This window comes from Leptodactylus fuscus, chromosome 7 (genome assembly GCF_031893055.1).
Source record: "Leptodactylus fuscus isolate aLepFus1 chromosome 7, aLepFus1.hap2, whole genome shotgun sequence".
Lineage (NCBI taxonomy): Eukaryota > Metazoa > Chordata > Amphibia > Anura > Leptodactylidae > Leptodactylus > Leptodactylus fuscus.
In genome coordinates this window covers 8885830-8913308 of record NC_134271.1, presented here as the reverse complement: position 1 = coordinate 8913308, position 27479 = coordinate 8885830, and the positions used below count along the sequence as shown (strand labels likewise).

Genomic DNA, 27479 nt, shown 5'->3' with positions numbered 1-27479 from the left:
ATCCATAGAGAACTCTGATCAAATAAAAATACTCAAAAGACCTCTTAATATTTACTGGATGTGAAACAAAGGGTTACAATATAAAAACACAACATACTCAACAATAATAATAAATGATTCTAGCAGTGTTGGTGATGATGGGGTCTGGACGTATATCTTATATAATAGCGTGGTAAAGCAAATTTCATGGTAATAAATCTGGAGATAATGAGACTGAAAATATCCAGTAAACCCCAGCATGTGTTTTTGTTCCCTCAGCTGTTCCTGAACTGGACCCAATAAGGCTGGTAGAAGACAAGGTCCACGTGGGAGACAAGATGAACCTGTCCTGTAGGATTCATTCATTCTACCCCAAACCTATACAAGCTAAATGGTACACAGAAGATGGACAGTCACTGCCCTCTGATACCAAAGATGTCCTCTGTGACCCATCTGGTCTGTATCACTTCACCAGCACCACGACTTACTCCCCAATATTGAAGGACCTGGGAAAGACATTCACATGTGAAGTAATACAGGAGAGTACTGGAGCCCTGAGAAAAACTACATGGACACTGGAATATCTGGGTGAGTGGTAGACAGGAGTAGATGATTTTCTATTCATTATTACAGAAAATAGTCTTGTATCTAGAATCTACCTGCAGGCTGCTGTGGACTGATCTGATATTCTGTGTATAGGAGTATATATCAGACATATCATACATGAACCTTATGAATGAAGGATCACGTGTTCTGTTTCACCCAAAACAACATATCAATCTGAATTTTGGCCATATAGTATTAGCTTCAGTCTCTATAACTATTCCAGCAATGTAACCTCTTGGTCTGACTAAAAGCCTAGAACTTGTTCTCATACATATACAGGTTGTCAGTCTCTCCTATGTGTAGGACTTTCTATGGACCAAAGGATTACATTATCTTTTAAATCCCTCCTGGTTGCTCTTAATTATCGTTTATTTCACTTGGGGAAACAGCACCGTGGGTAAAAACCTAGGCCATAGGCCACTAGAAGGCTAGTCCACACTAGTCGTAATCCCCTGGGGGGCGCAATACTCTGCAAAGAGTGCCTTGCTGGTCACCCATTCCCCACTCGCTGCATCAGTGGCCAGAATGCCGATGACCCCACAACCATGTGCGAGGTCCACCGATGGAGTGACCCTGTGGCACCTGAAGATGCCAGATAGGTGAGTATGTGAATCTCACTTAACCCCCTCCCCCCCAGGGCATCTTCCAGAGTCCCCATACGGTACTGTATATGACACCGCTGTTATTCTATATGACACATGGCTGACTCCATATTGTATTGTAATTGTATTTTCTGTCTTGCAGTTTCTGTGCCCAGTGTTTCTGAGATTTCTTGTTCTCCTTCAACTCCTAATCCTGGTGACATGGTGACCTTATCCTGTGATATCACTGATATGTACCCTAAAGAGTTAGTGGTCCATTGGTATAGGGGTATAACTCGGTTGTCAAATGAAAAATGTGTTGAAAATGTTAAGAAAAACAAAGAATCTCCAGCATTCCAAGGAACCATAAAGGTGAACTTTACAGCAGATTCTGAATGTCATGAGGAGGATTTCCGTATGGAGATGATTCACTGTGGAAAGACTATTGAAAGAAAACACAGACTGATCCTGAGAGGTAACTATCAGACCGGTCATGTACTGGGGATGAACTGATCAATATGTTTTCTGCTATTCCTGCTGGCACCACAATGGTCATTATATAAATTCTGTCACCGTGCACGATGAGGATTGTAGTCCTGTGTCAGTTTATTACAATTAACAGAGGCTCCCAATTGGTACTTGCATCAATGGGGTCGTGGGTGTCTTTTATGTTCTTCCCGTCCCGTGTTCTCTTTGGTTTCCTCTGGGTTCTCCTGTTTCCTCCAATAATCTGAGACCATCCTGATCAGTGACGTCTCCTGCCCGTTATGTCACAGGGACAATGACCTGATGTGTCACACTGGAGCCTGATTATATTGTGAGCCAATAGAAAGTGACCCATGTAATAAGACAGGAGGGGGAGGGAGGCCGCACCTCATATAACCTACATTCAACCCCAATAGTAAAGGGAGCAGAGGTCAATGTTATATGAAATTTGTATGTTTATGCCAAATCTTCAAAAATAAATGTCTTCTCAGGAAAATCAAGTCTTCCAGTTCTTGGTGACATCACCAGTGACCCCACTAACCCCAGCTATGGACAGTCTGTGACTCTGCGCTGTAAGGTGACCAACTATAATCCTCAAGACACAGAGGTTAAATGGTTAAAGGTTGAGAAACCTCTGAAGATGGGACAAGGAGTAGAGAAGAGAATTCTCGAGAAGGACAGGTCACTATCCTGCTCACTACAGATAACAGCGACAGCTCTGGACTACGGGAGATCCTACACCTGCTGTGTGATACACAAGGGCACAATGCTCAAGAAAAACCACTATTTAACCCTCCCAGGTAAGAAACTGTTTTGAGATTAAGTCAATAAATGATATATAAATGTGTCTTGTATCTTCTCTTAGGGTGAAACATGATGACCATAGATAAAGTCCACTACACCCGCACATAACCGATTACATTATAGTGTCGGTGGTGACTCCTGGAGGCGTGACGGCGGCCACAGATATTGGGAAGTGGACAAGTCGGTCATTGATAACAGAGTGAAATAGATGTTAGACACCATATCACGGGAGAAATAACAGCATGAGGAAAACATTTGGCTAAGTTTACATATTCAGGATTGTGTCAGGATTTAGGCATCAAATCGGCACCAAAATGATTCCCTGATGTTCTGCAGCCAGTACATTGGGGTATTGTGAGTGAAGGTATGAGCAATTTTATAAGGGGGCTAACGTGTACAGAAATCACCATTATATATAGTCTGATGAGGATTTTCTGATCTGTTTATGAAAATGGCCTGAATAATAGGAAGAACATGAACAAAATAACCGGCAAGAACCACAACGTGGAACAAGGACACTTACACTAGGGCATCTCAATAAATTAGAATATCATCAAAAAATTCTGGACAGTTGCTCAGGGGTCAAAGGTGTTCTCAGATGAAAGCAAATTTTGCATTTCATTTGTTTGGTCCCAGAGTCTGGAGGAAGAGCGGAGAGGCCGCTGTACACAATCTAAGCTGCTCGAGGTCTAGTGTGAAGGTTCCACAATCAGGTTTGGGCAGTCATGTCATCTGCTGGTGTAGGGCCACTGTGTTTTATCAAGACCAAAGTCAGCGCAGCGTCTACCAATAAATTCTAGAGCACTTCAGGCTTCCCTATGCCCACAAGATTTTTGCAGATAGAAGTTTCATTTTCCAACAGAACCTGGCACCTGTCCACACTGCCAAAAGTACCAAGACCTGGTTTAGTAACCACGATATCACTGTGATTGATTGGCCAGCAAACTCGCCTGACCTTAACCCTATAGACAATATATGGGTTATTGTCAAGAAGAAGATGAGAGACCCCAGACCCGACAATACAGACAAGCTGAAGGCTGCTATTATACAACCTGGCTTCCATAACACGAGCTCTGCAGTGCCACAGGCTGATCCCTCCAGGCCACATTGCTGCATTGATGCAGTCATTCATGCAAAAAGAGCCCCGAGCAAGTATTGAGGGCTTTTGCTGGCCAACATTTCTGTGTCAAATAGTTTTTTTTACAGTTGGTCTTATATAATACTAGCTGCTACCCGCGACTTCGTCTGCGGTGATTGTAGAAGTGTATAAATCGAGTCGCGGGTGAAATTTTACGATCGGGTTTACGCGGCGTTAATGGCGCGTACACGCGACCGTAAATGCGCACCGTAAATAGCGCGGTGCAAACGCTCCCGTAACGCGGCGCTCTGCGTAAAAATAAGCACCAAATGAGTGCCGCGTTACGCTGTGTGAATGGACCCTTACAAATGTATTTGTAGACGTGTATTTTCAGCAAATACATGGGCGTTTAGTGTGTGTGAAGGAGAGCAGGGGGTGCGCTGAATAATGCAATGCATTGCCTAATAGTGTGAGTGTATGCAGGTGTAATGTTTAGTTTAGTTAGTAGAGTGGGGGATTTCGGAGGCGGGGATAGGTAATGTGTGTGTTTCACAGTATTGTTTTTTTTTGTTGTTGTTTGTTTACTTTTTTATTTTAATGCTAATGAGGTTTGCAGGCTGCATCCAGCAGCTTACAAAACAATACCATTGTACACCAGCAGGGGGTGTCCTGAACAATGCAATGCATTGCAATCGTAATGTATTGCTATGTATTGCATAATCGTGCCAGTGCTATTGCAGGCTACGTAGCATAGCCTGCAGCAGCCTGGACACACTGAGCTGTGTGGGAGGTGTGGGAGAGCTAGCGGCTGCTATAGGAACCTTCGCGGCGGCAGCCTAGCCCAGTGTAGGCGGTGGAGATGAGCAGGAGGATGCCTCCGCGCAGCGAGGGACAGACGGGAGCTGCGGGACAGGTAAGAGAAGGCGGCGGAGGACGCAAAGTTGGCAGAAACTGGAGACATAACGGGGGTAGCGCAGTGTATGCGCAATTGTGTAAGGGAAGGGCTATGGCGTACGTGAACTTACCAGTGTCGAGCTGGTGGATGGATCGTGCAGAGGAAACAGCAGGGAGGTGATAGCGGCGTCAGGTACTGTTGCGGGCTGGAGGCAGGATTTTGTGTGCTGCGGCCTAAGGTGGAGGCGCAAAATGGTGGTGTGCTAGTAACACGTTGTTTATGTGTGCACAGTGCGCATGCTCCTGTGAAGCTAGTGGAGTAGTGTGGTGGGCGGTGCCGCGGATCCTCCCAGCGGTGGGGGTCGGCAAACATGGCTGGTCCGGAGAGTGACAGAGGTAGCCTCCTGCAGTATGGTGAAGGTTAGAGTGAAAGTGGGAAAGTATATGTGAATGTGAGTGTGTGGGGTTAGGGGCGAGGCTGTAGGGGGTAATGTGAAGTTTAGGGGCTTGCTATGGTCCAAAGTGTGTGAGATTGCAGAGATGGTGATGTCAGTTTGTTTTTTGTGGGGTTCGTGTGGAAAACGTATGTGGGTTATTGTGTTCAAAATTAGCCTATTGCGCAATCGTGTGTATTAACTATGTTTGTGGAAAATTTCTGCCAAATCGGTGGAGCGGGTTTTGCGTGATTGACCGCCAAACATCCAAAGTCACAAACCCACAAACTCACAAACATTTTTATAATATTAATAGGATTCTAATCAAATTTTCTGAGAATAATGACTTTTGGGTTTTCCTTGGCTGTAAGCCATAATCATCAACATTAACAGAAAGAAACACATGAAAAAGTTCACTTTGTTTGTAATAACTCAATATTTTATATGGGGGTCATGTTTTCAACTGAATTACTAAAAAAATATATATTTTTTTTTTTTGATGATATTCTAAGTTATTGAGATGCACTAGTAATATACAGCAGGTAATGACTGGATGGAACATCTGCTGGATATTGATAACCCTTCTAATGAATTGTCTTACTCTGCCGGACTCCATTATTGCTATGATTGTAGCTGGTTATAGGCAGGAGATATAAGGGTTATAAATATGGGACAAGTTGTTGCCATCCATACAGAATATCATTGTGATAAATGGCGACTGATTCTATTGAGATCTGTCTGAATGTGGCCATTTGTGATATCAGTCAGAATGTGTGTGAATATCTGACGTGTGACGTATACAGCAGCCTGAGGATTACAGGGACGGCTTGTGAGGTCTCCTCGCCCCGCAGTGCACAGGTGAATGGACTAATCCTTCTCTTTCTTGGTCTCTTGTTACAGATAAACCTCCAGTGTTTTCAGCGATATCTGTGCGGCCGGAGACCCCTGTTGCAGGGGAGGAAGCCGAGTTTACAGTGACCATATCTGGATTCACACCAGACATTAAAGTGAAATGGTATAAAGACTTCAGCACATTTCCCAGCGATGCCATCACCACGTCAGATCTACAGATCGGAAGGGACTCTCTATGTACTTGTTCCAGCACCCTGAGGTTCACTCCACAGCCCAGTGACCATAAGGCGTCCATCCGCTGTGAGGCGACCCATTCTGTCACTAAGAAAGTCCATGAGCAGACGTACACCCTGAACCTCGCAGGTAGGATCACTATATGTCCACAAATTAGAAATACATATAGGGTTCCTTGTATGGTGGACAATCGCTCTATAATAATGTAATATACACATGTGGACATAATTGTTGTTCCCTTTTCTTAATGAAAGAGAAACCCACAATGGTCACAGAAATAACTGGAATCTGAAAAAGTAATAATAAATAAAAATTCTATGAAAATGAACAAATGAAAGTCAGACTTTGCTTTTCGTTTCAAAAGAATTTAAAAAAAAAACAAAACCTCATGAAATAGTCCTGGAAAGAAATAACGGTTCCTGTAACTTAATATTTTGTTGCACCTTTTGAGGCAATCGCTCCAACCAAACAATTCCTGTGACTGTCAATGAGATTTCTAGCCCTCTCAGCAGGTATTTTGGGCCACTTCTGATAAGCAAACTGCTCCAGTTGTCTCGGGTGTGAAGGAGCCTTTTCCAGATGACATGTTTCAGCTCCTTCCAATAGGATTTAGGTGCAGGCTCATAGAAGGCCACTTCAGAATAGTCTAATGTTTTCCTCTTAGCCATTCTTGGGAGTTTTTAGCTGTGTGTTTTGGGTCATTATCCTGTTGCAAGACCCAGGACCTGCGACTAAGACCAAGCTTTCTAATACTGGGCAGCACATTTCTCTCTAGAATCTCTTGATAGTCTTGAGATTTCATTGTACCCTGCACCAGATTCAAGACAGCCTGTGATAGATGCAGCAAAGCAGCCCCAGAAGGTAACAGAGCCTCCTCCATGTGTCACAGTAAGGACAGTGTTCTTTTCAAGATATTCTTCATTTTTCCCTCTGTGAACATAGAGCTGATGAGCCTTGCCAAAAAGTTCAATTTTTGTCTCATCTGTCCATAGGACATTCTCCCAGAAGCTTTGTGGCTTGTCAACATGTAGTTTGGCTATTATTACTCTTGTCAGATTCAAGTTATTTTGACTATTGTGGGTTTTTCTTTCATTAAGCAAGGGGTACCAACAATTTTGTCCACGTGTACACACACACACACACACACACATATATATATATATATATATATATATATATATATATATATATATATATAGAGATATATACACATGTATATGTTCCCTATAGAGCCATGGGTTGCGACTTCTTCTTTACATTAGTACATCTCCTGTGTTGCTCTTTCTGTTAATAGGAAGGACATCAGATGAAGCTGGAAAACATTCATCTTCAACCAAGCCAGACTTGGGTAAGTGACCGATGTGTAGAGATTAGGATTGAGAATTCACCAATCAGCGACCTCCACTGAAATCACAATATGAAGGTGAATCTGGAGAGGAAGGAGCCATGAGCTTAGCCCCTCATTCTGCAGGAGAAATATGAGATGCTAGGAGATTTTATGTGTTACATAAATTGTGACATTATATGTTAGGCTGAGAGATATAAAGAAATAACCAAGATAAGGAGATGAAGGTGAGAAATAAGAGTCTGTGATGAAAGGGAGAATCCACCAAATAAATCATCATGTTAGAAGGTGGCAGTGGTGGGGTCTGTGCAGGGACATGCCCTTCTAAGTGTAAGGCACGTTGACAATAGGATCTGGCATGGCTGAGATCACACACTAATGTCATGGCGTCTTACCTGATGGACTGATGGTGGATTTATCCTTTACCAGTAATGTCGAATGAAACATAATATCAGTCTCCAGTAAATGTAAATCCTCAGCTTATTCCTTACATCTGTTCCCCCGCTGTATTATGGCCCCCCACAGAGCTATCACTCAGTTTTCCTACAGGCACAAAAGAACTAGTCTGCAGGGTTTATACTTATTAGGTACATTTTAAGGTTGAGCGATCGGGATTGGAAAAGATCGGATTCCAATCCCAATCTTTTTAGACGGGATCAAGGTCTCATGTTAGTTCCCACAATGCTTGGCTACTGGCCAATCACTGTGAGAAAACTTCGTAAGACCTCGATTCCACCTAAAAAGATTGGGATCGGAATCCGATCTTTTCCCATCCCGATCGGTCAACCCTAATATTTTCTGTTCTTAGCAAAGAGGGCTCTTTAATAATGTAATAATGACTCCCTAGATGAGGAAATGAAGCTGCAGAATTTATTGTCCTTTCTCTTCTTTCCCCCTCAGGACCTCTAAAACTTCGACTGAGAACAAAAGGCATTCAGTGCCTGACGGAGAGTCCACAGGTGGGGGATAAAGTCACACTTACATGTTATGTCAATGGGTGTGATGCAGATTATTCTGAGTTCGCTTGGAGGAGAGGAATGTATCCTATTGATGGCGACATAAAGAACGAAAATCTAGAGGACGGATCTGGCAGCTTCTCTACAGTCACATTCACAGCACAGGAGACAGACAGAGACTGCAGAATCACATGTGAGGTGAATTATAACTATGAGACACTAGAAGAACATTTCACTCTGAAGCTTCTATAACGATCTACTGGAGTCAATGGGAGAAGCTGAACAATATCTATAGCGAGCGCAGACTCAGTGATGTCTATAGACTTGCAGTAAATGACAGCGAGCGCAAAGTCATCGCTGTCTGTAGACCTGCGGTAAATGAGAGAAAGCAGAGTGATCGCTGTCTTCTGTCCTGGGGTAAATGACAGTGAGGACAGACTCCGTGATATCTACAGTCCTGAGGTAAATGAAAACAAGCACAGAGACCAGACTACATCTGAAAAAGTCCAAAGGATCAGATCAGAATTTCCACACAATCGTCTTGTGGTCAGTGTCTAGCATTGTCTCTTGTGCCACATAAACAGAATGACTTGCAGCGTAAAATGGTTGGACTTGGACATGATGAGAGTTACAGATCTCCAGTGTATGGACAGCTGTAGGTCTCTGAGGACTTTCCAGGGCCTCGTGCAATAACACTGGCTTGTCCATCCCTACTCTTCTGTAATGTGTTCTGTGATAAGATTCTGCAGATATTCTGTGCCTTTTTTGCCTCTTTGTTTGATATGTACAAATAAAATGTATCATGTCAGAGCCAAATCATGAGAACCCTGTACAAGTGCAGCATGTAATCTGTACAAGTGTAGCCTGTGATCTGCATGTGGTCACATCTCTTCTGTGTGAGATCAGGGGATTTTTATGTCCATTAAGACTTTATTCGACCATGAATAACCACAGTCAAGACTTGAGTGTCAGGCACAGGCTAAGTATCTCAGGCACCTGCAACAGGTTATAGCCAGGACTGTTAAATATCTTGTATTTGCCGGTGAGACTTGTGTCCACTGTTAAATATCCGTACCTGGCCTTATCCATGATAGGAAGAAGTCAGCTTGTTATAAAACAGTGTAGAGGTTTATTAATATCTTGAAGGAAAACACAGGAACAGGGAAAGATGTCCAAATAACACAAATATCAGTCAATTGTCAATAGCTTACATCTTCAGAGAAGTTAAATCATCTGGATATCTTGTAGTTACAGCTTGGTTCATGCTTGTCATCTGGTTGGTGGACTTGGGCTGGTTACGACGTCCATGGATGTCCATCTGCCTGGACCACCCACCCTGGTGTTCCCAAAGACAGACCTCCTGGTCTTCCCCTGGTCTTCCCAAAGACAGACCCAGACATGTGTATTTCTTACTCATTTATATTCATGAGAGTGGGTGTTACCTTCCATCTTGTAGCTATGTAAGGAGATTTCTAAAATAGTGTACTCTAACCGCACCCATGTTCGAAGAATATAAGACTATGATGTCAGTAGAGTGTTAACCCCATGTCTGCTAGAGAATATTGTAAATATATAATATTTAACAAGGATGCCATGTTCCCACTGTGATGTCAAGACAAAACCATGGAGAAAAATGCACTGGCAGCAAAAGAGAAAGATTTGAAACTTAGGTTCTGGCCTACAGACACCAGTGATATATAACATATCTTCTTGTCAGTAGTAAATCTACTGTATAATGTGGCTGCCTGTATCTGATTGAAATATGGCCACCTGTCTCTAGTGTTACGGACATCAAAAGGGGTCCTCATAATAGAGTATGTTGCAGGGTTCCAAATTAATTAATTAACAGGCCTGGATAAGCTACCACCCATTGGGCCTGGAGAAGCCACACACACACACACGCAGCTGATAGTGTATCAAGTGAGTTCTGATTTATTGTTACAGAGAGGTAGTTTAAATACAATACAGACAAAAGCAGGTTGGACTATTCTAATGACATAAGGTGTGGCACATGACTATTGGATACGGCCTAATGCAATCTGCATCTCATTATTACTTCCCAACTGGGATGACCTTTCTCATGACATCACAGCAAGAGAGATAATGATCACATGCTGGTCTGACTATCAACAGGTTATAGAACCTGTTTTCTACACACACCCTCAAAGATGAGACCCTAACCACAAACAGATAAGGATTTATAACCCAACCATCAACATTGCACATGCCTTATCCCCTAAAGGGGTCTCTTAGACTCTAAACAGACATTCTCATAAAGTTTATATAAGAAAAAGGTTACAAGATGGCTGAAAGAATACAAGATGGAGGATGTGATCCTAACACTAGGTTATATATAGAAGATATATAACATGGCAGCCTGTCTCTAAGTGATGCATAACAGGACTGCATGTCTCTAGGACAGGGGTCTCCAACCGCCGGTCCGCGGACCAGTACCGGGCCACGGGGCATGTTGCACCGGTCTGCGTACCGGCAGTGAGGAGTCAGCAGCTGACTCGCTGACGCTTGGTTGTTGCTCATTGGGATAAGGTGAGCAAAGTGCGGGGTTGAGTCGGGACCCGCTGTATGTCCAGGATTCTAGTACTATGCAGGACATGCAGCGGGTCTTGGCTCCACCCGCACTTGCCTACCAAACTTTGGGCAACTACATTACACTGCTTAACCCCGCCCCATCCACACCCCTTCCCCGCCCCCATCCACACCCCTTCCTGCCCTCCCGCTGAGCCATAGAAAAATTGTCTTGCTGAAACTGGTCCCTGGTGGAAAAAAGGTTGGTAAGCACTGCTCTAGGACATGTATAATATTTGTAAGCGATAACAGAGTTGTCTTTCTATAGGTGATGAATAACATGACTGCCTGTCTCTAATCTAAAATATGGCTGCTTATCTTTAAGTAACATATAACATGGCTGGATGTCTCTAGATGATGCATAACAAAACCTGAGGTTGGCTATTTTTTTTATGACAGAAATCTGGCACACATAACTGCAGAGACAATGCTAAGCCCCCTAATTCAGAATTTCACCTGTCTGTGTTGCTTAGAGGAGCATTTGCTGCCAGGTACATGGAAGAGTCTCTGACCTGTCCATGATATTTATTTCTCTCATGGCAAGACTTTGCATTATTAGCAGATCCCACTAGAGATTGCTGGAGCATCTGCTGAAGATCTTATGTCTAAGGACCACTTAAGAATTAATTAAAAATGGTGGAGGGAAGTGATGTGTGATACCGGCCTGAAATATTAAGAGACGTCATCAACATAAAGAATGAAGACTGAGAGAACTACAGAGTGCTCACAATAGACCAACATTCCCATCAGCAAACAGAAGGGTCTATAATTGTGCCCCCCCCCCCCCCCCGAAACACAGTCCCTAGTGTACCTATAGACCCCAAAATACAGACACATTAAAAATAGACCACTAAACACGGTCCCCAGAATAACTACAAACTCCAAAACACATCCCCCAGTATACCAACAGACACCCTAAACACAGCCCCCAGATTAACTCCAAACCCCCTAACCACCACCCCTAGTGTACCTACAGACACAAACTACAATCCCACTATAACTCCAAACCCCCAAACACAGCACTTATTATAATTTCAGACCCCCACTTTAACGCCCTCACATTTTACTGCTGTTCTTCTGTGGATCTCTCGATGTGCCACCCTGTGCTTAAAGGACCTGCCTGGATGTGATCATGTGATTAGATCTTGAAGGTATTTCAGTAACTCCTTTGTGTGCCTTGGGATCTTTACATTTTTTTACTTTTATTATGGTGTTTGCAGTGCAACAAAACAGTTATTGATACTTTCAGTATAAAACTTATACCAGCGCCATCCTACCAATGTGATAACCCGCTGGGTAGCAATCCTATTAATACAAGACTCAGAGACCGTGAGGGCATTTGTGTCACATACAATAAAATCTAGAGGGATTTTGCCATCTATAGCAATTCATGTACACAGAGGACCTGATTGAATGCAAAATTTGTAATGGGACCCGAACTTGCCATGTGCTATGTATAATACTGGCGTTGTCTTATGTCGTAGAGAGGCCTTTGGCCCCCCTCAGGATCTAGGACCTAATACAGATTGCTACCTGTGCACCCCTCTAGATACACCAATGCACGTCCAAAATCATATACATTAAGACCAAATAAAAAGACAGTGGGAAATTAAGATGGAAGAAAGATGCAATGCTTGTATGAAAGTAATGGTGCTGTTGACCACTGGGGCAGATTTATCATACATTTTACGTCAGTTTTGTTGTAAAATGTATGATAAAAGTTTTTCACCAAAATTTGTGCATTTCACAAGGTGTGTTGGAGATGGAGCTTAATAAGATCGGAGGGGTGTGCTCACCCACGGCCTTTAATATTTTCTATAATTTACAACAGAAGCTGGAGGAAATTATAGTTAATTCTAACAGGTAAGTTTCAGGCCCACTGTGGGCAGGAGATGCTCCTAATTTATTAAATAAATATATATATATATATATATATATATATATATATATATATATATATCAAAACCTGTTGTGTGAATAAGTTTCCAGTTTCAATGCCCTCAATCTAACCAACACCTCTATAAAGATCTAATAAATTATGGTCATTATTAACTAAATGAACAAATTAGTAAATTTGTCAGAATTCTCAGTGGGTGGAGGGGTCACACTAAGTTTATATCTAGAAGGGGGCAACACAGTGGCTCAGTGGTTAGCTTTGCAGCGCTGGAGTCCTAGGTTTGAATCCTGCCAAAGACAACTTCATTGCCCAGCTAGTAGAAGAAAACACGAGAGGAACATCCATTTTGGACCTAGTCCTAACCAACAAAGAGCACATGGTTAAGGGACTACGGGTAGCAGGGACACTGGGATTCAGCGATCATGCTATACTTGAGTTTGGGGTTGCAAGAAGAAGAAGACCTGAGAAGACACAAACTTCAAGGCTCGACTTTAGCAGGGCAGACTTCAAGAGCCTGAAGGCAAGGGTTAGCAGAATTCCATGGTGCAAAATTCTTAAGCACAAAAATGCACATGAAGGGTGGGAAATCTTCCGTAGGGAAATCATTAAAGCACAGGAACTAACAATACCTAGAAGGAAGAAAAATGTGAAGCACCTAAAAATATCAGGATGGATGACCAAAAAATTATATAACCTGCTAAAAAGGAAAAAGGAAACATACAAAAAGTGGAAGATGGGAACTATACCTAAGGAAGAGTACACAGCAGTCTGCAGACTCTGCAAGACAAGCATCAAAGGAGCTTAGGCTGAACACGAATTGAAGCTTGCAAAAGAGGCAAAGAGTAAGGTAAAAGGATTTTAGGGATATGTTAAAAGCAAAAGAAAAGTGAAGGAGACCATTGGAGTCCTGAAGAATGACAAAGGAGAAACAGTTAACATGGTGGAACAGCAGGTGGAGCTACTAAATTCATATTTTGTATCCGTCTTCTCCCAAGAAACTAATGGAAATATCGACATTAATGGTGATGGAGATGAGGGGTAGGAGGACTCCAAGCTGACTATAAGCAAAGGTCTGGTAAGAGAGCACTTATCCAAGTTACAGGAAACCAAGTCCCCAGGACCAGATGATTTACACCCTAGAGTCCTGAAAGAGATAGCAGAGGAAATAACAGAACCCCTTGCTATAATCTTCGGTAAGTCATGGGAAACAGGAGTGGTCCCTTTAGATTGGAAAAGGGCAAATGTTGTCCCCATCTACAAAAAGGGGAAAAGGGACGATCCAGGAAATTACAGGCCGGTAAGTCTGACCTCGATAGCAGGAAAAATCTTTGAGCAAATTGTCAAGGAACATTTACTTCAGTACCTGGATGGGAAGGCATTAATTAACCAGAGCCAGCACGGCTTTATGACCAATAAATCTTGTCAGACTAACCTGATTTCCTTCTACAACAAAATCACGGAATGGTTGGACCAAGGGAATGCCGTGGACATAGTATATCTTGACTTCAGTAAGGCATTTGATAAAGTATCACATAACCTTCTTATTGAAAAAATGATTAAGTATGGCTTTGACAAAAAATCAGTTAGGTGGATTCACAACTGGCTTAATGATCGGGCACAACGAGTAATACTAAATGGCTACACATCGAACTGGAAGAAAGTCAAAAGCGGGGTGCCGCAGGGCTCTGTTCTGGGCCCAGTACTTTTTAATATCTTTATAAATGATCTGGACGATGGAATTATTGGGGAACTCATAAAATTTGCAGATGATACGAAGATAGGAGGAATAGCAACACTAGAGAGGAGAGAGAGTGTATTCAAAAGGACTTAGACACACTGGAACAATGGGCTGAGGCGAACAAAATGGTATTTAACAGGGACAAATGCAAAGTTCTACATCTGGGTAACAGAAATGTAAAAAACATATATAGTATGGGAGGAATAGAACTAAGTGATAGCATAGGGAAAAAGGACTTGGGCATAATAGTAGATCACAAATTCAACATGAGCCAACAGTGCGGTGCTGCTGCAAAAAAGGCTAATAAAATTCTGGGATGTATTAAGACAAGCATTGAATCTAGATCAAGAGAGGTCATTATTCCGCTGTACTCTTCCCTGGTCAGACCACACCTGGAATACTGTGTACAGTTCTGGGCGCCTCAATTCAAGAAAGACATCGATATATTGGAGCAAATCCAGAGAAGAGCAACCAAAATGGTGGAAGGTCTGCAAACCATGTCCTATGAGGAGCAGCTAAAAGAACTGGGATTGTTTAGTTTGCAGACGAGAAGGCTGAGGGGAGATTTAATAGCAGTCTACAAATATCTGAAAGGTAGTCACAGTGCAGAGGGATCTCCCCTATTCTCATTAGCACAAGGAAGTACAAGAAGCAATGGGATGAAACTAAAGGGAAAGAGATACAGATTAGACATTAGGAAAAACTTTCTGACAGTGAGGGGAGTGAGAGAGTGGAATAGGCTGCCACGGGAGGTGGTGGGCGCTCCATCAATGGAAATCTTCAAGCGGAATCTGGATAAACATATAGTTGGGATGATTTAGGAAAACCTGCACTCGCAGGGGGTTGGACCCGATGGCCCTTGAGGTCCCTTCCAACTCTACCATAAGAAAAAAAAACATCTGCAAGGAGTTTGTATGTTCTCCCTGAGGATTTCCTCCCATACTCCAAAGACGTACTGATAGGGAAAAATGGACATTGTCAGCCCTATATGGGGTTCACAATCTACATTTAAAAAAGACAAAAAAAAAAAAAAAAAAAGTTTCTATCTAGAAGATTTGCTGTTCTGGGGGCCTGGAATATCCAGGAGTGGCTCCGAACCTTTAATCAGATTGACCAGCTGATCTGCATCTTAAGATTCTTCTTGACTGAGCCAACACCACATCCTAGAAGATAGTAAATGGATCTAGATTTCGGGCATTACACTCTCCAGGATTTGTGCAGTGGATGATACATCGGGCTATAGCCATTTACTCACAAGGCGAGTGAGGTTATACATGTGTGACTGACCAGGTAGATGTTCAACAAGAGTCCAGAAGAGCAAGGACCTTGTCCCTTAGGGCCTGTGCACACGGAGTTAATGCGCGCGCATTTTAGCACAATACACATGTATAGAATACACGTGTAAAAATAACACTCCCATTGACTTCAATGAAATTTTATACATCTGTATTCTTTAAACGTGTATTATGCTAAAATGCGCACTTGTTAACTCTGTGTGTACAGGCCCTTAGACTGGAGTAGTCCTTGTCATCCTGATCACTATTCAAAGCATACATGGAATATTGTGTACATCACGGAGCATCTGTGTATAAGACAGAACTGAACTTGAGCTGAAGAGGGCGACCAAGCTCGTTAAAGAGATGGGTCAATTAGAGGTTGAAGACAGGTTATCAGATTTGGAGTTACTCTGTAGAAATATATGGCTTAATGGAATAACAATGCCCAAATATATCTACGGACAGAGGCAGAGATCTTTTCAATGATCCATTTACACCTAGAACTAGAAGGTTTTTCCATCATCGAAGCCTTGATTCTTTCCAGTAAGGGGTTGTTCACACTACCAGCTTTGTGAATACCCACTAAGATCATTGAGATTATGGAACTGGTTGCACAGGATGTTGTGATTGTACAAGTTCAGGAGAAGCCTGGAGTAACATAATATTACAAGTTATAGGTATTACTAGATTTTTGAGATGGGTAAGGGTATGTTCACCCAGAGTTTTTTTGCAGGCTGAAAAAATCTGCTTCAGAAATTAGAAAACAGTTTTTGATGCTTTTTAACTTTTACTCCAGCACAGTGTAAGGACCTGTAAAATACGCATAAAAAAATTAGTGGTTCTTGATGTGATTTTTTTTACAGCCAAAAATAGAACATGCTTCATAACTTGCGGTCCTGGGATACGCCACAGACAAAGGTGTGTGTATGGTCTCAGAGAAATGAAAGGCTCCGTACTTTTAGCTACAATTGCAGATGAAAATTACAATCATGCACATGAGACCTAAGCCTTTGTTTTTAGGGTTAAGGAAATGTATTGATCACCAATGAATAGTCCATGATCCATATCATGTATAAAGCAGCCATCATTTCCAGGAATCCCACAGTAGTTTCTGAGTTGTTAGCCTGAGTCCGTTTTTAGGACACTCCCTGTATAAATGGATGGGGAGTTTTCAGTAAATCATTTGAGACTGCCATGTATACATTCAATATTTGGGGACCATCGAAGCATGCCCTCAAAACTGGACAGGAGATCTGTCCTGAGGTTTGCAGGCTGGACTATTTATCTGCATACGGATCCATGTAATACACTGTCATGTGCATGGGCTGACATCAATTAATGGGTCAGTGTACTATCCAGGAAAAAACAGAATAGCACACTTTACTACATGCTCATATGCAAGGGGCCTGAATACTTTAATTTTAGTGCTTCAGATGAGTGGACAGTATTTGATTGAATACCTCCCTTTGCATAGTTATTGGTGTACTCGGTCAAATACCACGCAGGAAAAATTTGATTCCTCTCCCACCTTCCCTGGCGCTTTTTTTTTACAACAATAACCTATGCAGGGGAGGTATTCGATCGAATATACTCGCTCATCTCTAATCCTGAAAAAGTTGGTTCTACTTAAAGGGGTATTCCCACTAATGCAGAAACTTTCTATGGTCTGGGACTTGTCAGGAACCCAGCTATGATTTTCTTATTGTAGCTGGGTTACCAGGCAGGGACACTACATGTTAGAAGATATCCCGGTCACAATAAAGAATTCATGGCTGATTTTCTGACCTTAGAAAGTTCCTGCATTCATGGTCGTATCCACTAGCAACCGATCAAGACAACAGACTGTGACCACAAGATATTTAGAGAAAATCTTTAAAACGCTGTAAAATGTTTAATTACCGTATATACTCGAGTATAAGCCGACCCGAATATAAGCCGACCCCCCTAATTTTACCACAAAAACTGGGAAAACTTATTGACTCGAGTATAAGCCGAGGGGGGGAAATGCAGCAGTTGCTGGAAAATTTCAAAAATTTAAATGGTTGAAGTTTTTGGGTGCAGTAGGTGCTGGGGAAGGGGAGGGGGTGTTTTGGTTGTCTGTCTGCCCCTTCCCTGAGCTTGAGGACTGTTTTTTCTTCCCCCACTTGGAATTCAGTCTGGCTGAATATAGGGTATCTGCAGTGCTCCTATTAACCCATTCCCGACAGAACAGGAGCACTGCAGTACCCTATATTCAGTAGACCGGGCACTGTCAGATACAGGGATACCTAATGTGTTTGTGTTTCACAGTCATTTTCTACTTTTGTATGTATTCTAGGGAAAGGAGGGATTTAGAACTTTTTTTTTTTTGCACTATTTTATGGGAGATTCTATACATTAATATTGTGGCTGGTCATAGACCCCCTCCTAAAAAAAAAAAAAAAAAAAAAATATTTTTTTTTTTTTGCTGACTCGAGTATAAGCCGAGGGGGGCTTTTTGGGCACAAAAACTGGGCTGAAAAATTCGGCTTATATTCGAGTATATACGGTACTTATATTTGCAAAAATGTTTAACTTTTAATTATCTACATTTTTTTTTTTTTTTGAAAACTATGTACATGGTAATTCCCCTTTAAGGTATAAAAAGTTAGAAAAATATACTGAGGTGACTAGGGTAAACCTCTGAGGATTAACTTTGTTACTGGTTCAGATGCTTCACTCCAGTGATTTATTTTGTGTCAAATAAATTTGTTACAAATCAGATTTTAAATGGGCTTAAAACAAGCTCTATGACACTGATAGGGCCCCTAGAATCAATCAATCTATAATTACATATACATACATATAGAAAACATAGTGTATGACACTGTCAGGGCTCCTAGAATCATATATATTTTGTATACATACATACATACATACAAATAGAAAGCATAGTGTATGACACTGTCAGGGCTCCTACAATTTTATATATACAGGGTGGGCCATAATTATGGATACACCCAGATAAAATGGAAGTGGTTGCTGATATCACCTTACCGTTTGTGGCATATTATTACATGGGAGGGGGGAAACATTTGAGGCCAGGTGGTGGCCATCTGTAAATCTGCCATTTTGGATTTAACTTTACTTTTTTCAATTGGAAGGGTGTCCTGTGACACATCTTACACATGGAGAATTGCACAAGAAAAACAATTGTGTGCTCATTTTTAACGTAGCTTTATTCATTATAGAGTTATTGACACGTTTCTTATTGTTACAGCCACTGACATGTCGCAGAGGGTAACCGATGAGGAGCGGAAAGACATTGTGTTGATGTCTGGTGGATGCAGTACCCGGGTCAGTGTGTGATATACAGTGTGTAGTGCCAGTATACAATGCAGTGTGTGATATACAGTGTGTAGCGCCAGTATACAATGTAGTGTGTAATATACAGTGTGTGTAGTGTCAGTATCTAGTGTGCAGTGTGAGATACACAGTGTGTAATGTCTGTATACAGTGCAGTATATATGATTGATCTGTCCATAGAGAGCAGACTTACTTTAGAGATGAAAGTGAAAGTAAGGTTTATGAGGAAGGTGAGACTCCTTCGTGGCCATTACAGGGTGTAGGACAACAAACGGTAAATGAAAAGCTGTGGAGAACATGAAGGAGCCGACATATACCCTCTACTTACTGCTGATGTTACTGGCGGCCGCAGGTAAGTGTCAGGGCCTGGGGGTGACTACATGTAAGTGTCAGGGTCTGGTGGTGACTACATGTAAGTGTCAGGGTCTGGTGATGTGGGTGACTACATTTAAGTGTCAGTGTCTGGTGATGGGGGTGACTACATTTAAGTGTCAGTGTCTGGTGATGGGGGTGACTACATGTAAGTGTCAGTGTCTGGTGATGGGGGTGACTACATGTAAGTGTCAGGGTCTGGTGATGGGGGTGACTACATGTAAGTGTCAGGCTCTGGTGATGGGGGTGACTACATGTATCTCACACACTGCACTTCACTGTATATTATACACAATACTTTATACTAACCCTATACACACTATATATAACAGACTGCACTATATACTGACACTAAACACAATGCTGCAAATTTATTATCCCATTTGTGCCTTTCTAGCATAGATGCAAGCCCTTCTTGCACCAGATGTGTGGCACATTCCCTGGTCTGTGCCTTGGCTCTTGATATATCAGGTGCATCTTGGACCTTAAACCAAAAGTAACCCAGAGCACAAAAATATATTATGAAAGTATAAACAATTTGATAAATAAATATCCAAAAATAAACAAAACGTATACATCAAAACGGGAAGACAAACAGGGGAAATAAATCCCCCACACCGTGGCAGTTGAATACCGTAACCCTCCCACAAATGAAGACTAAACAAGCCCCAAATAATACAAATATATTAGAATAGAAAAAATAAGAAATATAAATCCATATATGGAGTATCTTGGACCTTAACCAACAAAATACGTGAGTATCCCTATATTTGAACGCACTAAAAATGTATTCTTTATTAGAACTGGTTAAAAAAATCAACCTAGATTGATCAATCATAAACAAAAAAGTGAAGGGTCGCATTGACCAGCACTGTGCGTTAGTCACACGACCACCATTACTGGTCAATGCGACCCTTCACTTTTTTGTTTATGATGGATCAATCTATGTTGTTTTTTTTTAACCAGTTCTAATAAAGAATACATTTTTAATGCGTCCAAATATAAGGATACTCACCTATTTTGTTAGTTTAGTTCATTAGGTGGCACGCAAAACCATTGCATCACAGTTTTTTTATCTTCGTATCTTGGATCAGGCTCTTGATTAAGACTTGTATACAAATTGCGAGTCTTAATAATCCTTCGTTCACATCTGCATTTGGTATTCCGTCCGGCATAGTCCGCATGGGAACCCTCTGAACGGAATACTGAATGCAACTGCAAGCGCTGTGCAGTAAAAGCACACGGACCCCATAGACTATAATGGGATCCGTATGCTGGCTGCACGCTGCCTGCACGAATCTACAGGAAACTAGATTGTGAACTACTTTCCTGTTCGCATAATCGTTGCAGAGATCTGGCGACAAGCACATGGACCCCATTATAGTCTATGGGGTCTGTGTGCATTCACTGGCACACCGCTTGCAGTTGCGTTTGGTATTCCGTTCGGGGGGTCCTCAAGCAGATTCCCCTGGACGGTATATCAACGCAGATATGAATGAGGCCTAATATAGCACTGTGTGTGTATGAAAAAAACAAAAAAAACAAAAGGGGTGGGCAAGCGGGGTGGTGGAGGTGACTCTTCCTCCACTAATATTTGGAGAATTTTTAATGTTAAAAAGGAATTAAAAAAAAAATGGCAGCACAGTGTAGGGTTAAACAAGCAGTTTGTATCCACTGCCTACCATCTATTTTCTCTCTCTTTATACATGTTATGTTAAGTTTACATCTGTATCCGTGTTTCCATTCTTCTTATGCATTGGAGAACCAGAAAAACTGGAAAAACTTGATCTGTTCTTTGCCACAAATGGAGTGGTAGTTGTCCATCAGATATCCATTCTTTTTAAGTGAAATTGCCTTACAAATATCTTGGAGTTTTCACGACTTTTTAGTCCAGAGAGCCCTTACAGTGTCATATACTATGTATAATAAATAGGTTCCTAGGAGTCCGGACAGTGTCATACACTATGTATTATAGATATATAGTCCTAGGAGTCCTGAGAGTGTCATACACTATGTATTATAGATATATAGTCCTAGGAGCCCTGACAGTGTCATACACTATGTATTATAGATATATAGTCCTAGGAGTCCTGAGAGTGTCATACACTATGTATTATAGATATATATAGTCCTAGGAGCCCTGACAGTGTCATACACTATGTATTGAGTCCTAGGAGTCCTGACAGTGTCATACACTATGTATTATAGATATATAGTCCTAGGAGTCCTGACAGTGTCATACACTATGTATTATGGATATATAGTCCTAGGAGCCCTGACAGTGTTATACACTATGTATTATAGATATATAGTCCTAGGAGCCCTGACAGTGTCATACACTATGTATTATAGATAGGTTCCTAGGAGCCCTGACAGTGTCATACACTATGTATTATAGATATATATAGTCCTAGGAGTCCTGACAGTGTCATACACTATGTTTTATAGATAGGTCCCTAGGACCCCTCACAGTATTATTCAATATGTTTTATACATATGTAGTGTGAAGAATTTGCTTTAAAAAAAAAAAGGCACCAAAAATTATACTATTATGAAAGCAGGTGTCAATACCAATATGTCTATTCTTATGGACATTGATAAATAATAACTCACTGTTCTACATTACCTTATTACACATGGTCTGCTCCTGACACATCTCATCTTTACATGTGATACCCTGCTTGTGTACACTGACATTATTATATTTTATTTCTTTAGATGGTCTGACAGTCACTATGAAGGCGCCGCTTATCTCAGTGCTGAGAGGTGCGAATGTGACAATCCCCTGTGATATATCAGGCTTTACTCCTGGGAATAATATTAATGTGCGATGGACCAAATCACAGAATGGAAAGAATCTTGATGTCTTCCATTATATGCCTGGAAACCGTCAGAACTTCAGACCAGGATCTTACATGGAGGAGGACAGTGAAATACAGAAAGGAAATATCGCACTTTACATCCCGCAGGTGCAGTTCAGTGATGATGGAGAATACACCTGCAGTGTTATAGTGACCCCGGAGGGTGCAGAAGGGAGGAGCAGTCTGCAGGTGTCAGGTGAGTGTATGCACTAATAACCCCAATATACAGTACATCCTGACCCCGATTATACTGAGCAGATTTACAAATCCAGAGAGGCACATTTCCCCCCACCCATACAGGACATGTACATCAGTGATACCAGCTATAATTCCAGAAATGAAGATGACTAGAATGATCAGATACAAGTCTTCAAAACACAAGGGTTTCAGGGGTCAGCAGCCCCTTTAATCTCACACCCCAGCACTATCTACAGATGACAGATATACAACCTGACACTGCACATGACTGCGATGAAATTATGTTCTAATTTAATTGTCCATATTCACCATTAACATAAGCATGATGTTTCAGCCCCCTGGCCCTTCCTCAGATGCTTGGGTAAAACAGGAATGTATGAGATAGTAGATAGCGCTGTATCCAGAAGCAAACTAGCTTCCTGTACGTTCCATCTGTACATCCCTATATGAAAGGGCTCCTTTTCATTTGGAGTCATTTGGAGTGTTCCAGTTTCTTTACATATCCATTTAGGAAATATATATGTAATTATGGTAAATGAACAGTGAATATATGTCATTGTAGTAGTTATATGTAGTTATAGTGAATGTACAGGATAAATATGCAGTTATAGTGTATTAACCGGATATATTATAGTGGAATGAAGCAATATACATGTAGTTATAGTGAATAAACAGGATATACAGATGTAGCAGGGTTATCCTGAACTTCTACAATTTGTTAATCTGTTGCAGTATGATATCTTATCACAGTAGACAACAAAAAACAAAAACAAAAAAAAAGTCATTGAAAACTTTTTATTGGTTTCTTTTCTTCTGCAATTGGTTAAACTTCTAGAGTATTATAGCTCCGAAATTCAGTTCTGCTACATCTGTAATTTTAGTTGTACACAATACAGGTGTGCAGAGTCTGCCAAAAGGGACACTGCTAGAGACTATAATGCTTTATTAATGTGAAATATGTTTAGTACTGCTTTATACTCTAATACTGGTCAATATGTGTAATCTTACTTGTAGCCATCATATTTTTCATTGCCATCATTTTAAGGTTGCTATGCCTGCTAAACTCTGGCTGGGCCTACCTTGAGATGTGTAGCCAATCATAGTGTTACCTCATCCAATCCTAAATTCGGTGGGTGGGGGGTGGGAATGAGGAGGATATTTAAGCTCTGCATTGAGACTCCTCAGATACTGTAAGGGAATTGTAGGACAGCAATTCCCCAGTAGCTGCTGGAAACCCTGGAGGAAGGGGCACAAGAGATAGTGAGCCCTAAGCTGAAGCCCCCCACTGTCCCTTCCTCTTGCCTGGTCCTATCCTACGCAATAGGGGGCAACTTGGAGACGATCCCTTCCTATATACTTGACACACAAAACGCAAACAAGACGAACAACAAGAAAGGGAGGTCAACAAGCCAAGGGTTCGGTAACAGTCGAGCAATGCAGTGCCAAATTGAAGTCCAAAAGAATAGTCAATAGGAAAAGCCATGGTCAGGATTAAGAATACAGGTAACAAACAGCAAGAAAACCGCTAGCAAGCACAAGGCAATAACAAGCAACAATGTGAATGCGAACCAAGAATAAATAGGGAGGAAGAACCCGCCCTGAACCTGATAGGACAGCAGGCTGTCAATCACAGGGCAAAACAAATTTAACTCTGAGAGGAGCAGAGGGAACTGAAAGTGAAGGAGATGGGTGTGGTGGAAAAATCAATTAACAAGGTGAAGGAATAGGACAGTGTTCAGACAATGCAACCAGAAACTCTAAGCAAGTTATCAAACTGCACACGCCTACTGCGCCGCAGCATGCGAGCAGAGGGTGGCGCAGAGACCAGAACAGGCAGAGATGTTACAGATACCTGCCATTACTGTAGTTGATTTGTGTTCTCAGAACTTATCTCGTTATCTGAGATTTTCCTGGTTACTTATTTTGACTTGCTTTCCTGGTTATCCGATTTCCTTACTTATTTGGCTTTATCTGTGGTAACATGGACTCAACCCTGTCTTGGACAGTAATTCTTCTATTGAAATGGATACTCCTGTGCCTGCCTAGTTTTGACCCATCTTGTAGGTTTCATTCTGTCTGCTGTAGGGTTGTTGGTCTGGTCTGTAGTCTGTAGATTCGATGCAATAACCTGGGCCGCTGATTGGTATAGTCCAACCTGCCATGCAGCATGCAGACGAGAAAACTAGGCTGTACAAGAGCACCTTCCGCTATAGTTAGCGCCGCAACAGGCAGTCCCATGTCACTGTATCCACTCAGTGTGATGATGAAATGTTCTGTTGTGCAGAATAATTTGAAACAGTGTACTCCGATTTTTTTAATTTGTAAAAAAAATTAAAAAAAAAATTCTTATGGGGGGGGGGGGTTTCCAATAAATATTTCATACATTACACTGACTTTCTGCATCGACCATATAGGAAAAATCAGTGGGGGGGGGGGGGGGGAGGGAAATAATTTGCATAAAAATTTGGAACGTGCTGTAGTTATAGTGAATGAAAAGAATGTACATGCCAAATATATATTGATAGGTAAATTGGCTTCCTGACCTTTGTGGGTGTTGGGGATGAGTCCCTGTACAGCAGCCCAACAGTACACAACACTCCCTTGGTGAGAAAAGCTCATTACAAATGTTTGTCCTTGTCAGTATAGTGAATAAACAGGTCATGGATGTACTCACAGTGAATGAATAGGCTATACATTAGAGAATAAACAGGTGATATATCCTATTTGTGCAATAATACAACACATCTGTAGGTATAATGAATGGCTAGACATGAATGACACTAAATAAACAGATTATAGTGTAATAATGGTGAAATGAAGTAGTAATATGAGTAGTTATATAAGAAGATATATGAGTAGTTACACAGGAATGTGCAGTATACTTGTATAGTGAGATGCCTCGTGTTGGTCTCACATCTGAGATTATTTTAGCTTCTTCTGGATATTTCCAGATCTATTTTTCACTCCCTTCCCTCTGGTTCTCTGCACTCATGTTACAATCTTTTCTTCAGTAATTATCTCTATGTCATCCACATGTAGGTGTTATGGATGTCGCAGTAATGATAGCAGATGAGCGCACCCTCTAAAACTGGAGCACAACACTTCTATATAAGACACAGGTTACACTTCATGGGAGGCCGTCACTTACATAACAGACAACAGTCCACAGGAGTGTCACAGTCTTTTATTATGGTGGTCATAAATATACTATTTACGTCTAGTCCACAGTCCATAGGTCGGAGTCCGAAGGGAGGGATGCATTGATGACAGTAGAGATGCCTTGGCTGAGATATCCTGCAGCTTGGGATGGAGTGTACGCTCCCATATAACTTGGTGGCATTAACCCTGGTCTGTCCCTGACTGTCTCACATTCAGAACAGACCCCCATCCCCTTCCTCCCTTCATTATTACTACCACTGGTTTACTTCTGTCAGAAGTAGCTGTAAAATAGCAAACAGAGTTGAAGCAGTTTTGTGTGGAGGAAAAGGCTAAAATTCCTCCAAGCCGACGTGCCAGACTGATCAACAATTACAAGAAACATTCAGGAGCCATATCACATACTGTAAGCAAAGGTTCACATACTTTTACCACACAGGCCTGCGCTTCATAATCCCTTCTGGAGCCTCTCCTGCCTTTCTCTAGAACAAACTGTATCACTCTACATGTGTGAATCCAGCCTTATACGTATGTAGGAACTGGAGACACTTGATTATACAGTAACATAATGAGGAGGTTTATTAATAGTGTCCTACATTTATACACCATAAAACTATACAAAACAGGCTTTGAATTACCCCAACTTCTTCCAGTCATGTAAGCGAAATGCTTGATTTGACTCATATTCCATTCCCTGTTGACTTAATATACAGTACTACACCAGTATCAAGTCCCAAAATGATGGTGCACATCCTACTAATATTATAAGTGTGAAAGTTTGTGTGTTTGGATGTTTGGATGTTTGTTCCTCAATCACGCTAAAACGCCTGGACGGATTTGCGTGCAATTTTCCACAAACATAGTTTTCCCTTAGGATTGAGTCACAGGCTACTTTTGGTGCCACTAAACAACATGGCTTCCTAGCAGGAGACTCACAAAAGCAGGATTCCTAGCCCCAGCTATAGCCTCACACACACTGCCTGCAATTTCCTGCCTCAACCTGCCTGCACACTCCTTACTGTCACCTCAGGAGTAGCCCTCACTCTACTCACTCACATTTACATATAGCTTTCCACTATAAAACACATCACATTGTCTGTATCACGACATACACAATACAACACATCACATTGTCTGACACAATACAACACAACACGTCTGTATCACGACATACACAATACAACACATCACATTGTCTGACACAATACAACACATCACATTGTCTGACACAATACAACACAACACATTGTCTGTATCACGACATACACAATACAACACATCACATTGTCTGACACAATACAACACATCACATTGTCTGACACAATACAACACATCACATTGTCTGTATCACGACATACACAATACAACACATCACATTGTCTGACACAATACAACACATCACATTGTCTGACACAATACAACACATCACATTGTCTGACACAATACAACACATCACATTGTCTGACACAATACAACACATCACATTGTCTGTATCACGATATACACAATACAACACATCACATTGTCTGTATCACAACATACACAATACAGCACATCACATTGTCTGTATCACGACATACACAATACAACACATCACATTGTCTGTATCACGACATACACAATACAACACATCACATTGTCTGTATCACGACATACACAATACAACACATCACATTGTCTGTATCACGACATACACAATACAACACATCACATTGTCTGTATCACGACATACACAATACAACACATCACATTGTCTGTATCACGACATACACAATACAACACATCACATTGTCTGTATCACGACATACACAATACAACACA

The 27479-nt window shown here is 41.5% G+C and overlaps 2 protein-coding genes across 2 annotated transcripts in view; both read left to right on the top strand.

The window, feature by feature from the left end:
- Nucleotides 1-8977, top strand: part of LOC142212856 (uncharacterized) — a 33132-nt gene extending 24155 nt beyond the window's left edge. The window contains exons 7-12 of the mRNA XM_075280932.1: nucleotides 259-567; nucleotides 1330-1641; nucleotides 2144-2452; nucleotides 5763-6077; nucleotides 7243-7296; nucleotides 8194-8977. Of these exons, the coding sequence (XP_075137033.1) occupies nucleotides 259-567; nucleotides 1330-1641; nucleotides 2144-2452; nucleotides 5763-6077; nucleotides 7243-7296; nucleotides 8194-8501 (1607 nt within the window). The 3' untranslated portion in view covers nucleotides 8502-8977. The remainder of the gene's footprint in view (nucleotides 1-258; nucleotides 568-1329; nucleotides 1642-2143; nucleotides 2453-5762; nucleotides 6078-7242; nucleotides 7297-8193) is intronic.
- A 10356-nt stretch (nucleotides 8978-19333) lies between these two features.
- LOC142212857 (uncharacterized) overlaps nucleotides 19334-27479 on the top strand; it is a 59589-nt gene continuing 51443 nt past the window's right edge. The window contains exons 1-2 of the mRNA XM_075280935.1: nucleotides 19334-19423; nucleotides 22162-22500. Coding sequence (XP_075137036.1) covers nucleotides 19369-19423; nucleotides 22162-22500 — 394 coding nt within the window. The 5' untranslated portion in view covers nucleotides 19334-19368. The remainder of the gene's footprint in view (nucleotides 19424-22161; nucleotides 22501-27479) is intronic.